Here is a 16,517-nt window from a genome sequence, read left to right on the forward strand (position 1 = left end):
CCCGAGGTGCAAGAGAGAAAGGAACTGTCCTGTTTGGGAATAGGTAGGGGAAATCACACGGAGATCTTTTCATTTGGTTGCAGCTTTTGTAGCAGTTCTAGCTTTAAAGCCATTTCATCCGTTTAACTCTGTTTCCCATACATACCAGGAATCATAGAATAGTTTGGGTTGGAAGGGACCTTAAAGATCATCTAGTTCCGGCCCCCCTGCCATGGGCAGAAAGAAATACCCTTCACAGGCATTTCTCCCCAGGACCCAGAAATCCTTCCATCTATCTTCCAAAGCAATTACAGGCCAGAGATGAAAACAGACATTCTGTGAAGAAAGTAAGTCCCAAATAAGCACATCCTGGCTCTTCATAACCAGAAGACAGATCAGCACTGCCATACATAAGCCAGCCTCTCCCTGAGCCTTGTGATTTTTCCATTCAGAACTGAAGGGAGCAGAGTAACAGGTGTGCTGGGACCTTGCTATGGGTTTGTCAGCAGAGTCATGAATTGCAAGTTACAGCAAAGAAAAAGGAATTACAAAGTTAGACCATCACGGTCTAACAGCGGTCTACAGTGTATTCCAATGTTTTAGATTCTGAAGATATGGCAACTACCCCAGACTCTAGCTCCAGGAAATTTATCTGAACTTAAACCAAGATTCCTGGCACCATGAACTGCTCCTTCACAGGGTCTTGGGGTTCAGTTCAAAGCCTGGAACAGATTTGAACACAGCCTGTTCAGGTATGTCTCAAACCAGACAGAGCAAAGCCAGAGATCTGCACTTAAATTAAAGTAGCTTTGGTGCTCTCTGCTTCAACACTGACAGTCCTACCTGCTTAGGATTTCTACACCACACTGCTCTGAAATGCACTCCTATGGAAGTTACACTTTAAGATCAGTGGTCCTTCAGCCTGTCCAGAAACGAATACTCAGCTACTTGCAAAGCACAAATAGCAGCCACCTCGGAGTTAGCACATCTTGGGACAACACACATCTACTTTCCAGTTTGCCTGCTGCAACCTAGATTACTATCTAAACAGAGAGATCCATGTGGGAAACACGTGTCGTTCTTGCCTTCACTGGAAATGCTTTTCTCACTCATCTAAATAACTGTCATGAGAGAATAGGTTTCACTACAGAATGATGGCATGGATAAGAAAGACCACATAAAAGTCTGACAGGACTGAACATGCCTGCTGAGAAGGATGACACAGGGAAAATAAGTGGAGGTGATTCAATCAGCTGAACATTCACAGAATCATATATGCAGACTTTCAGTACTCTAGGGCACTCTGGAAACCAAGGTCTACACTTGATAAACTTGCACCCAGAACACAAAGGAAGTGCAGGTGCAAGTGCATGAACAAATACTTCATTGTTGATTCTTAAACTGATAAATAAATGGCAAAATGAATAAACTTCATTTAATAAATTCAATGTAAATGCCACTCTTCAGAAGTGAACAACTCTATTACTGTTTAAATTTGCAGAGGCAGGCTTGTGTATTTGTATTCACAGTTCCTTTCCACCAGTGAAGCACAAAGCTTTCAGTCACTTCCTACACATCCAACCAAGTAGAAGGCTTCAAGGAAGTCCACAGGCCTTTACTGTTTGATGACAGCTCTGTGTCAACCACTGGTCTAAAACTGCCAGGCAATCCAAGACACAAAAGTGTTCCTGAACCAGCAAGCAGCCTGCAACAGCTTCTGGGAAGTGCTAGGAATATGAATCATAGAATCATAGAATAACCAGGTTGGAAGAGACCCACCAGATCATCGAGTCCAACCATTCCTATCAAACGCTAAACCATGAGTATTAGCATTTCACCTACACAACAGCTCAAAAGCTTGAATGCAACAACTGACCTCTTGACTACCAAGAAATATCAAGTTTTACTTATACGTGATGATAGTTTTCAAGTACGTTAATTTGCACGTTGATATCACCCCCTTTTTTTTAAAAAAAAGCAGTGGCTTGAAGTTCAAAATATAAATGCAATCAAGTTTCCTCACTGATTTAAACCATCTGTTCAAAGCCTGCTCTACCCTGGTTTTATTGTGGATCTTCTTAAAGAAAAGTAAATATGTTTACTTGCTGTTCTCTTAAGATGGGGCAAATGTTTCACAGAAGGCAGACAAACCACTTGCTGCTACGAATGTTTGCCAAGAAAATAAAATCCAGACAAAGCTGTCTGTGCCTGATAAGATAAAACTAAACAAATCAAAAAAATCTGCCATATTTTTCCTTTGAGATTAGGAGCGTTCACACACTGGGTTCTCCTTTAGGAACTTACCTGTGGGAAGACCCTGGAGTACTCTGTCAAGGAATAAGCAGACTGGAGCGACTACAGAAAGGCAAAACCAGATTGATTCTAAGTTATCTTTACAAAGCTTAGATTTAGTCTGACATGCTGCTTCCAGTGCATTCAGACCCAGAACACTAAGGACACGGAAGGGTGAGGACACAGCAAGTTTTCACACCAAAACACTACAGAGAAGACAAAAGTATTTTTGCTTTCAAGATGTAAGCGTAGAATAGCAAAATTCTTCCTCCATGTAGCTCTCAGGGCACTTGACATGTACCGGTTCATGCCATGACAGTAATTAGATAAAACATCTTTTATTTTTGACCTAGGGAAGCTAACTTCAACAACTGGTACAACATACACGTAAGCTTTTTTCTTTTTTATTTTCTTCCTTTTTCAGGGGGTGGGGAGGCAGGAATCACTCACCCACTCTAGAAGCCCCTTCCATGAACTAGAAAAAATGAGCTTTATCTAGGCCTTACAGGCAGTCTGCTGCTACTAGATCAACTCCCAATCAAAATCTGAACTATTTTTAAATCTTACAACTTGAGTATATTCCCTTTATGTTCAGAGAATAACTTTTCTCTGAAGTCAGTAGGCAACCTTGTGAGTCTGCGTGCTAAAACTCTGGAAATACTGCATCTGCCAAGAGCAAGATGCATTTCAAAACCAGACTGGGAGGCCGACATAGTAGGGACTTTGACTTTATTCAGCTCACTGTTAGCTCTGTATTTTTTTTTCCTGTAGTGTTAACACATGAACGCACATCTCCATTACTCTGTCAGGAGAAATTAAGAAACTGGGTATAACTCTGATTTAGAAACCCATCTGTTCGCACGCTACTTTGCAGCCACCTGTTAAAAGATGGCTAATGAATAAGTCCATTTGGAACTTAAACTCACTTAGGATCTGTACCTTCACAGGAAAATTGCCAGGAATAAACAAATCAAGAGGTAAGAAACATCTTACAAATAAGGAAATCCTGTACAGTGTTTACAGGTAATGACGTATTGCATAGAAACCCTGTCTGACTCATGCTCCCCTCTGACTTATTTTCCATGGGATGTTAAGTCTGGATAAGAGCCATCTTTCCCCTTCAAAGTCAGCAGAACTTTGCCAACTGCAGCAAGCACAAGTCAAAGCGTGGCAATTTCAAGCCCACAAAAGTTGGGTGGCTCAGCAGAGGAGAGCTCTCAGTAGCAAAAGACAAATTCAGACCGATCATCGCTGGTCAGTGTTTGCACTGTGCTGGCTCATTTCCTTGCAAAAGAAGTACATGCCGCAGAGCATGCACATTCTCAGTGACAAGAGAGCAAGTAAAATTCCTCCCCATTACAATCTGAGAACAGATCAGGCAGTTTTATGGGTCGACTGCACCTCTAGTAGATGATGTTGTCTACATTAAACAGCTACCCCCTGGTCACCCTTGCCAGGCTCCCATTCTTGCACTTCACTACCACTTGCATAAGCTAACATGCAAGATCAGAACTATCTTTAGTTATACATTAGGACAAAAATGGCATAAAACTCCACCTCAGCTGATAGGTATCAAGTTGTTATTCTTTCAATTGAGCTAAGTCTTCCGTGGAAGAGTACACCACTCCAATCTTAGTGCCCATCCCTTGTTTGGAGTAGACAGTTTTACCCCCCAGCCCTCATCACCTTAACAGACTTAATTCATGCGTCCCACCCTGCCTTTATCTTTTTCTGTGCCTTCTCCCCCACGCTCTGGGAGGATCCTGCTTCGGGAAGCAGCAGGAAGCAGTTTACCTGGTGTAATCTGGCGGGCACGATGTTTACCAGACCCTCTGTGTCGGAGGGCGACTTCTGCGGAGCCTGCTTAACCGGTGACATCAAGCTCTCAGATGTACCGCAGCTGACGAGGTGGCAGAGCAGAGTTTGCACGACAATGTTCAAGAGGCACAAAAACAACAACAACAAAAAAAAGAACAGAAACAAAAAAACGGTGATGGCAAGATGAATGTGGCAGATTATGCCAAAGTAAAAATGAACATAATGGATTCTGAAATAAACACATACAATTCTCCACCTCTCCCCAGACATTTTTCTATGCTTCCTCAACAAGTCTCACTGGTACAAAATATCAAGGAACAGTTACAAACACAGGACAGTAGCCCCTCCAAAACCCTTATTCCCTAGATATTCCCATTTAAACTGACCTGTCTAAAACCACACGTGTTTTCTTCACTGAGGCTTCAGACCCAGTTGGTAAACAGCAATTATCTTCTAACTATAAGCCAAATAACCCCAGTCACTGAGGCAGGTGTTACACCAGTGCCATAGTTAGAGCTAACACTTGGCAAGAGCCACCAGCTCTCCACACCAGAAAGGTACTTCCTACCAAACTTCACATTAGTTCCCTTGCTCTTGGTTAGGCTAAAATCCTAAAATAATTCTGCCCACTCACAACATACACACAGTCTCTGGAGCAATTACTTTACCAGTCATGTGTGACATGGAAGCCATTGCCCTGATATAGCTACCTGAATATCTAATCAGGCAAATCTTGTTTTTTCAAATAATAAAACTGTCTTGTGGTAAGAACCAACACTCCTACAAGAAGGCTGCCAGTTTTCACTCTCTGTTTGCTTCTTTGCATCTGCTTAAAGCAAGACAGCAAAGAAAACAAGCCTGTGACAGACAGAGAAATGAATACCATTGATCTAAGTACATGAGCAAATGCCCTTAAACTTAACGTTAGTAGCTTCTGGGCAATGCAGTACTATGTCTTTACATGTTTACCTCCTCGTACCCAAGTACCCAGGAAAGAAAACTAGACACCTCGTTGAGAGCAGACACAGGAGTTCCCCTTGCTATCACAGCCTTCTGACCACTGAGCATCCTTTTTCCCCAATCTTTGTAGACAGACAGTGTACAAAGCAAGTACAGAAACAAACAAACGAGGACAGTGACGGTGAGCAGACCACCTCCTCATAGGGCAATTATTTTTGACCCTTTGGTAAGTCTAACCATAGAAGACAGCTCCTCGTACATGCAGCAGTAATAAAATAAAATATAAATACTGGCCCCAGCCATCATGGCAAGGGTCTTCTACTGTCTCAAATAGACACAAAGCAATCCTTCCAAAACCAGAATTATGTAATCATCAACTGCTTGTTTTATGCACTAAATTCCCCAGACCTACACTACCTAAAAGTCATAATTCAGGTTTAAGCAACTAGTGCACTTAGATCACTGTGTGTTTTTCAAACTCACAAGCTGAGTCAGAGGAATACGTGCAGGGGAATTCACTTTTATTCTGACACAGAAAGGGCTCTGAATTTCCTGTGCTTTAGTCAATGCACTGGCAAGTTCACTGTTGGAAGAGATGGAGGGACACCACCTGGGATAAGCAGCAATCCCACCCCAGTTAAGACATGAGACAATGAAACCCAAGCACCCAGTGAAATGCATCATCCCTTTGCCAACAGATTCCAGCACAAATTACAGTGAAGTTATGTTAGTAGAGAGCTAGCTGGTTAGTCAGCAAAGGAAGAGGAAACGTGTACACATACACACAGGTAGTAACACGAACCACCAACTTGATTAGTTACCATCGTGTCTAGTGGGACTGGAAGAGAAGACCCAGCCCTGTTACATTCCCAATCTGGCGTCTATATCAGGATCTCTGTAAGGAGAGGAAGGTAAGCAGGATCCGATCCCAGCACACCAAGGCAGAAAGAAAAAAATAAAAAAAACACCAAAGTCAGAGCATGAATGAAGACTGTGGCCATGCAGGGGTTCCAGATGCCGCGTAGTGCCCCAGCCCACCTCAGTTCAAGGCAGAATGGTTATCTAAGAGTAAGAGCATCTCACCACCACCACTACCACGCACTGGGTTAGCATCATGTAGAAGACAGTCTGTAAGTTTAGAGGGGGTCACAGCACACTTGGTTTCTCTTCATGTCATGCAGAGCTGGCACAGTCAGTGAAAGCAGTACTTAAACTTCAGAGGTTACTTTCCCAAAAGAGTAGTTAAAGGTACTAGAAGAGATTACAGTGAATGAACTACCGCTGTGGGCTGAGCACCAGCATGTGTCCTTCTGCAGAAAGACACTGGAGACCAGGTCACTGGGAAGCAAGGCAAGCGGACCACCTCATGCACACTGCTAGTGCATGACATTGCAGGCTGCTTCTCAGTTTTTAGGGGAGGACACATGCAGAAAGGGAAAACCAGGCTTTCCACACAATTTTGGGCACACACAGCCACCTTTGCTATATTTACCCTTACCACTGGGCAACAGCCAACTCACTTTCTCTAAGCTCTCCAACTGGGAAAAGGACAGGGCAAAGTTCAATTTAGAAACCCCCACAAGTTTAATTTTTGAGTTATTTTCTTTTATCCCACAGGCAACCCAAAGAACCTGCAGGAAGCAGGAGTATTTGTTTCAGAAAGAACAGAAGTAAGTTATAAGTGTAGGATTTGTTTCTAAGACTACATACATAATTTTCATTCTTTTATAGAAGCAAACTACCAGCTAATTAGAGAGGAGAGAAAAAAGAAAGCGCTGCCCCCACTAGCGCCAAGCTCCAAAGCCACAGGACTCAAGTCTGCCTTTGTTAGTTCTTGCTGCTTTTTCACATGCCTACCCAAAGACCTGTGCTTCACTTTGGAGTTATCCTCCTAACACTAAAAACCTTGTAGGGGTGGAAACAGTTAATTAAAAACAGACAGTGAATGAGAATGGATATACAGCAGCTACTCCTTCCTTACTTTGAAGTGTGGTGATGAATAAGGTTTTGGCAAGTATACTCCATGGTCAGGAGCCAGACACTGGTAACTGAAAAAAACAATCTCAACAGGGAGCATTCCTTAAATGTGCACGTGTGGCACTTTTCCTTTGGGGGCTGAAGGTGGTAGGGGGAAGCAGGGCTGGAGGGAAGGGAGGGGGAACAGACCAGAGCGAGAGGACCTTGGATTAGGACATATATGGGGCACATACGCTCATGGCTGGGCCACAACACCAAGATTTAGTTATTTTCAGGTGTAGTTCATGGTCAGTAGTCTTTTCAAGTACAAAGATAACCATTACAGGCATATGAGCCGTGTCCCACGTGGCCATATCCTATCTCTAGCCACGGTTGCCCAGACTTGGCTGAAACATCTCCAACCCCCTTCTAAGCCCTCCCTCTGATCCTGCTGCTGTTCCTCACATCATCCACAGGTGAGGAGGGAGATCTCTTACCCAGAGTATCGTTTTTTAGAGTTGTTCTTTCTGATGACAAGACACACGATAATAGAGATGAGCGGTGAGAGACCTGTAACCGTACCGATGACTATCCCTGCCACCATGGCAATGGGGAACGCAGGCAGGCTGTCTGGGGAGAGAAGGGAGAAAACATTCAACTCTTCTGCATTCCCTGATTAACAGATGTGCAAACCACGAATGCTCTTGACCTCGCACTCGTTTAGAGCAGAAGGCACCGATGTAATATCCAAGAAATAAAACATGCAGCCTAAGCAGTAGTGATAGCTGGCAGCCAGCAGGATAAGGTACAAACAAGAAACAAACCAAGAGCATTCTTAATGTCGTCATCCTTCAGAAGAGAGTTGATATTGAACCAATAATTTTTACAAGTGACATTGAAGACAACCCTGTCTCATTTTGTACCCAAACGGAAGGAAAAAAAAATACATTAATCTGGCAGTTCCCAGCAAGGTCAACAGGAAAAGGCAGGAACACTTGAAAGCTGATTTGAACACGGCACATTGCTAACCAAGTAAGAGCACTGAAGTCTGGGTGTTCCCTGGGCAGCATGCCGCAGACAGCCTAGCTACTACCCGTGATCACTCTAAAGAGTGTTTATGCACGATTCTGGTGTCCCAAAATACATCTCTACACATTTTTATAGAGTCACTCTTTCCCTTCTTAAGTCAAAATCATTTTACAATATTAGAAATACACTTATGAAAACACTTAATGCTTTATTCACATTTTCCCCAGTACAGTTCTGGGGAAGGGAAGGCCCAGAAAGAGCAGCCAGAAATAAAAGCCAATCAGAGAATGAGTACAAAAGACTTACAAGATAAAGAATACACAGACTACTATTACAGCTCTTCTCAGGAAGTAATTGTGTCCTTCCCTCTGCATCATGGTTTAACGCAATGAACATCTTAGACCAGAGTTTCTTACAAGACTCCATGCTACACTTGACTACTTGCACCAAATAAAAGTGAATCTGTGTTAAGATTCAACACATAAAAATCTTATTTGGAAAATCTTTCTCAGACACCTGCATCTGATCATCACAAAATCGCTGAGGTTGGAAGACACGTCTTGAGACTGTTTAGCCCAACTCCCCTGCTTATAGAATCATTAGGTTGGAAAAGATCTTTGAGATCATCAGCTCCAACTGTACCTGTCCACTACTAAATCATGTCCCCAAGCACTTCATCTATTCACCTTTTAAACATCTCCACAGATGGGGACTCAACCATCTCCCTGGGCAGCTGTTCCGGTGTTTGATAACCCTTTGTGTGAAGAAATTTTTCCTGATGTCCTATCTAAACTTCCCCTGATGCAGCTTAAGGTCATTCCCTCTTCTCCTATCACCAGCTTCGTATTACTACCTTCACCAGCTTTGTTGCCCTTCTCTGGACACACTCCAGGACCTCAATGTCCTTCTTACAGTGAGGGGCCCAAAACTGAACACAGGATTCAAGGTGCGGCATCACCAGTTCCGAGTACAGGGGGATAATCACTTCCCTGGACCTGCTGGTCACACCGTTTCTGATACAAGCCTAGATGCCATTGGCCTTCTTGGCCACCTGGGCACACTGCTGGCTCATGTTCAGTCGCTGTCAACCAACACTCCGAGGTTGTTCTCTGCCAGGCAGCTTTCCAGCCATTCCTCCTCAAGCCTGTAGCACTGCATGGGGTTGTTGTGCCCCAAGTGCAGGACTCAGCATTTGGCCTTGTTGAACTTCATCCCCTTGGCCTCAGCCCAGCAGTCCAGCCTGTTCAGATCCCTTTGCAGAGCCTCCCCACCCTCCAGCAGATCAACACTTCCACCCAGCTTAGTGTCGTCTGCAAACTTGCTAAGGGTGCACTCAATGCCTTCATCCAGGTCATTGGTAAAGACATTGAACAGGGCTGGACCCAGCACTGAGCCCTTGTGACCGGCCTCCAGCTGGACTTAGCTCCATTTACCACCATTCTTTGGGCCTGGCCATCCAGCCACTTTTTAACCCAGCAGTGTGTGAAAAACAGGCTATTCAGTGGGGTGGAGGTCCAAATGTATTGATCCTGACCACTGTACCTGAGTTTAGGACAAATGCTCAGGTCATGGTGCTGTATACCTTGTTTTGCTGACATTATTCCACAATAAAAGACTCTCAGAATTCTAGTTTCCAGAGTGTGTTTACAACAGTCTGGGGGCTCGTCCGGGATGTCTCGACCCACGCTCGGACCGTTCCATTGCGTCTCAGTGAGTGCTGTGTCTCTCTGGGTCTCATGGGCGGCTGCTCAATCTCCCGCTGGGTGGAATATTATCCAGTTGGTGAGTATTATCCACTTGGGTGGGTTTGGGGTGGCAAGTGTGGAATGAATGAGACTCAGACTGAAACAGACCCAAGGAGCAAGTGCAAAGTGCCAAGTGGTGGGTTTCCAGCCTCCCGCGAGGGACCTGGCCACTGAAGGGACAAAGCGAATGGGCTGGTGTGTGGAGACCCCGAGGAAAATGGGACAGGGGGCGGGTAAGCCTAGTCCCGGGAAAAAGCCCGCATACATCCCTCCAGACAGTCCATAGGGAGGACATTAATGGAATTAGTGCGCACGGGCCACCAGGTGGGGTGGAAGGGGGCACAGGATAATGCCAGGGACAGAATGCTAGTAGGGCATTCAACAGTATAAGGAGGAGACTTCAACAGAATGGTTGGAGAGGGTGCTGGAAGACCGTACAGGCAGCAACAGATATGGGAAGGATTCCACCCTTGGGGCCCCCATCCCCAAGGCTCCCTCAGGGAGGACAGGGACGGAGCTGCCACTAGGGGTACTCTAAAAAGGGGGGATCCATTATAGGTGGTAAAGGGAACTCATGGTGTGGAGATACAGGGGGTAAAAAGGACTTGGGTAATTGCTGTATCTCAGGGATGTGAAATGGTTTTTCAGGTTTTACAGATGAAGCTCCTGATCTGGCAGAGGAAGCAGCCGCCTGTTGTTGGGATGAGAGGGTGCTGCCTCATCCTGACCCCAGGCTCCAACCTTTGATTAAAACAGAGGGTACTTACAAGGAAAAAGATAGGATTAGACTTTCTGAACAAGAAGTTGAGGGACTCTACAGACCACGAATCATTTTGCCGTTGGATGGAGACCTAGAGTCCAAGTGTGAGGCTCGGCAGCGGGCGCTGTGGGTGAGACAGAAGGGATTGGATTGCCACAGCTGGACTCAGTGAGGGGTGTTGTGAGACTGGTTTGTCCAGTTTGGTGCATGAGGTTCATTGTTTTGGGGAGGAAAGGGTGGTGAAATCAGGTCCTATTCCCAATTCTGATCCTGAACTCCAACCCCTGATGATTATTAATGAGGGGGTGGTAGAACCTGATCTTGCTCTTGATGCAGATCCCGACTTCAGATTTCAAACTCCAGCCCCTAATTAAAGCAAATGCATGTGCCCTAACGGAGCTGGCTGGATTGCAGGAACTTTAGGGAGCACTATGCTTTGTGATTCAAACAGTACTTTGCTGGGGTGGAGGAAATGCATTTTGGGAGCAGCACAGACCACAGATCATGGTTACAGAAAGCATTCCAGCAAGTCCACAGCCTGTAGAATGAGCCCATTTTGACATACTTATTATATCTAGAAGGGAGCAGCACAATGCAGCACCCTGGAGCAAGGGCATTTACTAAGAAAACAGGGCTCACATTTAGTAATTATCATTTAGAGTTCAGTGACTTTCAGGAAAAACGCCACCTGATCTCTATGTATTTCACTGATTAGCGTTCTGGCCCTCCACTGGACTGTCTCCAGTAGTTCCTTGACTTTCTTGAGCTGGGGAGCCCAGAACTGGACACAGTACTCCAGATGCAGCCTCACTAGGGCAGAGTAGAGAGGAAGGATAACCTCTCTCAACCTGCTGGTCACACTCTTCTTGATGCACTCGAGGATACCATTGGCCTTCTTGGCTACGAGGGCACATGGCTGGCTCATTATCAACTAATGCCCACCAGGACTCCCAGGTCCTTCTCCACAGAACTTCTTTCCAGCAGGTCAACCCCCTCACCTGTACTGGTGCATGGGGTTACTCCTCTCTAGGTACAGAACCCTACACTTACCTTTGCTGAACTTCATTAGCTTCCTCTCTGCCCAATTTTGCAGCCTGTCCAGGTCTCCCTGAATGGCAGCACGGCCTTCTGGGCAATCAGCCACTCCTCAGTTTGGTACCATCAGCAGAGAGCGCACTCTGTCCGCTCACCTAGCTCACTGATAAATACATTGAAAAAGACTGGAGACAATACTGATTCCTAAGGAACACCACTGGTCGTAGGCTTTCAACTAGACTCTGTGCCACACCACCCTTTGGGCTGTGCCATACTGCCAGTTCTCCATCCACCTCACTGTCCCCTCATTTAATCCATATTTCCTAAGCTTACCTACAAGGATTTATGGGACACAGTGTCAAATGCCTCGCTGAAGACGAAGCAGACAACATCCATTGCTTTCCATCTACCCAGCCATCATAGAAGTCTATAACATTGGTTAAGCACGATTTCCCCTTTGTGAATCCATATTGACCACTCCTGATAACCTTCTTTTCCTCCACATGCTTAGAGATGACATCCAGTATGAGCTGTTCCATCGCCTTTCCATGGATGGAGGTGAGGCTGATTGACCTGTGGTTTCCTGGGTCCTCCTTCTTGCATTTTTTGATCACTGGAGTGACACTGGCCCTTCTCCAGTCCTCAGGCACCACTCCTTTTCTCCATAACCTTTCGAAGATAATGGAGAGTGGCTGACCAATAACATCTGCCTGCTCCCTCATCACTTGTGGGTCCATCTCATCAGAGCTCATGAATTTGTGGAGGTCTGGTTTGCCTAAATGATCTTTAACCCGATCTTCCTTGATTAAGGGAGAGTTTTCCTTTCTCCAGACCTTCTTCTCTTTCCTCTAGGGTCTAGGATTCCTGAAAGCCTGTCTTAGCAGCAAAGACTGAAGCAAAGAAGGCATTCAGTAACTCAACCTCCTCTTTGTCCTCTGTCCCCAGGGCACCCACCTCATCCTGCAGTGAGCCCACATTTTCCCTCCTCTTCCTTTTTCTATCTGAATATCACATCAGCAGCTTTCCTAGCTCTCCAGCATTACATGCCAGTTCATAACAGCCTAGTAGGTCAGAGTCCTAGTAAGAAATTAAAGACAAAGACACCACCAACACAATTTAGAGGAGGATGTCCCTTCTTTCCAGGACCTTTCAGCAGCTCAGAGGTCCATCTGCTACTATGGAAGAGAGTCCTACATACAGTAATACTTTTCATGCACAGAAGACCGAAATTGTGCTTGGGGCCCATGCAAACAAATTTATTTTGAGGCATACAAGTAGGAGTTCCCTAGTTTCTGTGCTTATTCGCCTTTCCAAGTGCAAGAATAACTGTCTGCAAAAGCAAAAAAACATACATGCTTTGCTCTTAGCAGACCACCTTTTCAGAACAAGAAATTAATCAGCAACTCAAAACTACAGCGCAGAGTCTGCTGCAAGGGTCAGATTAAAAATCTGGCACCATCTAATCGGATAGTTTTGTCATTTCTTTGACTCAGGCGGGGTTTTTGTTTGGCTGAATTTGAGTAAAGGACAGCAGTTACATTCTCTTGACAGAGGTTTTTAAGACTGTGTAAAAAAAAAAATGCAACTGTTTGCACATGAAACTAGAGCCTGGCTTTAATGTGTCTCAGGACACAGTCCTACAGGCTATAGAAAAGTTCACACAATTTTATGATCACACAATTCAGCTGAAGAATGTCTCCCTCCTGAGTTTTTCTTCTATTTTTCAGCATTCCACAGTTAGATGAATTCCTCGTAAGTCCTTGCAGAGCACCAAATGATGTCATTATTAACAGACGGTTCAAGCTACATCACCAAACACCGGCTCTGAAAGCTAACATTCAAGTTAATAGCTTATAACAAGCCCAAAATCCAGCCTTTTGAAGGACACTTCTCACTAAATAACACTGTAATTCAAAGCAACTTTATTTCTGCTGAAAGAGTGTTAGTATGAGCTTTATGAAATTAGTAGGAAACTGAAATTATCAACTGCTGCTAAATACAAAGATTTTTACATGACAATTCTAATCTTCCCCCCTCCCCGAAGAGTTCAGATAAAAGATGGACTACCTCCAGACAACAAAAACTGTCTTGAACACAGTGTTAAGTAGCTTCCTATTACAAGTAGCGGTAGCCTAATGTAGGGACTTGGAATTCCCTAAATATCTCTGTTGTTTAGGCTTTGAACAGTAGTCCTTTCCAGATTCAGATGCACTAGTGAAACAACAGTCTCGCTTCCCTGCCTGTAGGACTCTTCCAACACAGTTGATTGACTTGTTTGTGCAAATACTATATAGATACTGCACTGAAAATCAGCTGAGTTAGTTTGGCTTGGCAATTTCAAACAATTAAGCAAATCCGGAACTTATCAATCCAAAAATCTAAGGCTATCTTAGTATCTATGAGCTCACTGAAATGTGTAAAGTGTGCATGTGGCTTTGGAATAGTTTATAGCACCAGTCATACGATTCAGAATAATTAAATGCATACACAGTAAGAAAAATGTGGACAAGAGTGAATATGTACTTATTCCAATGGAAAACAATGCTCCTGCTCAGTTCAGGATGAATTACAACCTATTACAAGAACAGTACTTTAGAGGCGAGTCAGAATGTAAGATAACATTACAGCTATAGATTGAAAGCCTGTTTTCAAGGTCTCCCTAAGGATTTGAAGAAAATTGTTGCAGCATTTCTGATAATGCCAAATACAGTGCTCCCTTCAGAAACAGTGGGATTCTCTTGTCCAGATGCTCCATCTGTGGGGAAACCAGCATGCAAATACCAGTGAATTACTGTACTGAAGTTAGTCTTCATTTGCTTAACCTGGATTAAAATCTGAAGAGGCTTTGCCAAGACAGTCTGGCTTTGCCAAACCAGCAGTTGCTTTACTGCTTCTCCATAGAGACTATCACTACATTGTAAGAAAATAAACTGACCCTACTGTAGACAGGCTTTAAACTTCCAAGAAACAGAAAGTTCGAAGTGAGGGCAGGACCTCTGGAGGTCCAATGCAAACTGCTCTGCAAGAAGAGTTACATATGGAACATGCCTACTTGAGTACATGGAATGCCCTCATGAGCAGGGGTACACACCTGTTACAGCAGCAGTATCATTCTAATTAAAGCATACACACAGATATCTTCTTAAAGGATATTAAAATCCAATGGGATAGCTGTATCGGCACTGTCATTTATAAAGGCAACGTTTATTCTTGTCCTTATTAAATATAAATTTGGAAATGTGATCACTATAAGAGCCATTTCATCGTAGGAGCAGTCACACTCTGGCTGACCTCCAGCTTACCTGGAACAACCAAATGTGTTGGATGTCCTAGTGAAATAAAAAGACAAAATTATATACAGAATATAAGCACTCTTGAGCTGTGATCATTGTTACCAAATGCTAACCAGAAGCCTTAAACGACTGCAAGTAGCCAGAACTTGCAGTTTATAAGAGTCATCACAGATACTCGAAGAACATCTGAGTAAGAGACTGAATGCACATCCAACACAAACACCCTGGCATGGAAGAGAGTAGCATTTCATTGTCTGTCTGCAAGCTCAGGCCAGATCATTAGTTTTGGTTTATAGTATATGTACTGGATGGGTTCCAAAAAGAAGATTCTGCCAGTTTCTCTCCTTTGTCTCCAAATTTCAAGCCATCCTAACCCTTGATGTAGCACAATATAGAAAAGAAGAATAAAAACCACAGGACTTTGGAATGAGAAGACATGTTTTCATCAAGGCTCCATCAGCTTTTGCAAACACTTATCAAAAGCACAGCAGTAAAGTGAGTATAGAGGAAAAAGGTATGAAATTCAGTTTTCTAAAAAGCTGACAGAATATTCGTTTGATTATTAGGACCTGGAAGAAGAAAATTAAAAAGACAGTTGTTCCTTCCTGGCTACTCCCCCACCCCCCAAGAAAAATGACATCAACACAAGGGAGGAGGAGTGAGAATGAAAGAAAAAAAAACAGTCATATAGCGTGATTACCTTTCTCCACAACTCTAACTCGGATTTCTCCTGGTTTGACAACAATGTCAGGTGGGTTCTTGACATCGCAGACGTAAGTGCCGTTGTCCCGGAACTGCACGTTTGATATACTGATAGAAGCATCTTTCTTGTTAAGATCTCCTGTCCATGTGACCCTGTCTTTAAATGGTATGTCCTTCCCAAGGTATGGCTTTCCATTAGAGAAATAGAAAAACTGCAGGCAAGGAAAAGAGGATATAAGAACACTCCAATTAGAGATTACGGAGCTACCATGCTTCTCTCATTATTACAGCATTCTCCCAGAATCCATTGTATCATACACAGCTAGTATTTCAGGGGAGTTTCCATCTGCCTCACTACTTCAGTCTGGCTTGTCGCTTCTTGATCAAATAACCACGCTCTGACTTACATCTCAAACATAACTACCACAACAGACTACAAGTTTTGGGTTCTGTTGGGTTTGGTTTGGTTTGTGGTTGGACTGTTGGGGTTTTTTTCCTGGTTTTAGGGACACAGGGCTTCACAGACAAGGAGGTGGGGCGAGAGAAAAAGGCTCGTAACCTGGAAATACTTAAAGGACACAACAGTTCTTGATCTCAGCCGCCTTGTCTTTCAGGCACAGGAAGCCTTCTGTATCCTAGTAGGAAAAGGATACCACATTTCCTGTCTTGTATTCTGCTGTTGCAACTACAGCACAGCTAAATTAACATGCAATATTCTCCTTCCCTCCAACACTCCCACGAAAAATCCCATAAGCAATTTACAGCATACTAAGCTGTTTTCCCAAAACCTCTGCAGTGATTAAATATAACTGTCTCCCAGTTTTCATGAGACTAAATTGCACATTGACTCTGCACTCCCAAGAACAGACTGTTCCTTGAAGAATGAACCTGTTCAGGACATATTTCCTTGCTATACTTAACCAAAATCGGAACTTACAGCAGAATTGC

The 16,517-nt window shown here is 44.0% G+C and overlaps 1 protein-coding gene across 5 annotated transcripts in view; it reads right to left on the minus strand.

The window, feature by feature from the left end:
- Positions 1–16,517, minus strand: part of MPZL1 (myelin protein zero like 1) — a 43,821-nt gene that overhangs the window by 6,807 nt on the left and 20,497 nt on the right. The window contains exons 3-6 of one of the 5 annotated variants that reach the window (XM_069869518.1): positions 15,568–15,781; positions 7,503–7,635; positions 5,871–5,944; positions 4,099–4,171 (exon numbers count right to left, since the gene is read on the minus strand). In XM_069869518.1, coding sequence (XP_069725619.1) covers positions 5,911–5,944; positions 7,503–7,635; positions 15,568–15,781 — 381 coding nt within the window. In that variant the 3' untranslated portion in view covers positions 4,099–4,171; positions 5,871–5,910. Of the gene's footprint in view, positions 1–4,065; positions 4,172–5,870; positions 5,945–7,502; positions 7,636–13,479; positions 14,330–14,876; positions 14,904–15,567; positions 15,782–16,517 lie in introns of those variants that run through there. The other 4 variants (XM_069869505.1, XM_069869511.1, XM_069869533.1 and 1 more) reach the window with 4 other exon arrangements.

This window comes from Phaenicophaeus curvirostris, chromosome 1, assembly GCF_032191515.1.
Source record: "Phaenicophaeus curvirostris isolate KB17595 chromosome 1, BPBGC_Pcur_1.0, whole genome shotgun sequence".
Lineage (NCBI taxonomy): Eukaryota > Metazoa > Chordata > Aves > Cuculiformes > Cuculidae > Phaenicophaeus > Phaenicophaeus curvirostris.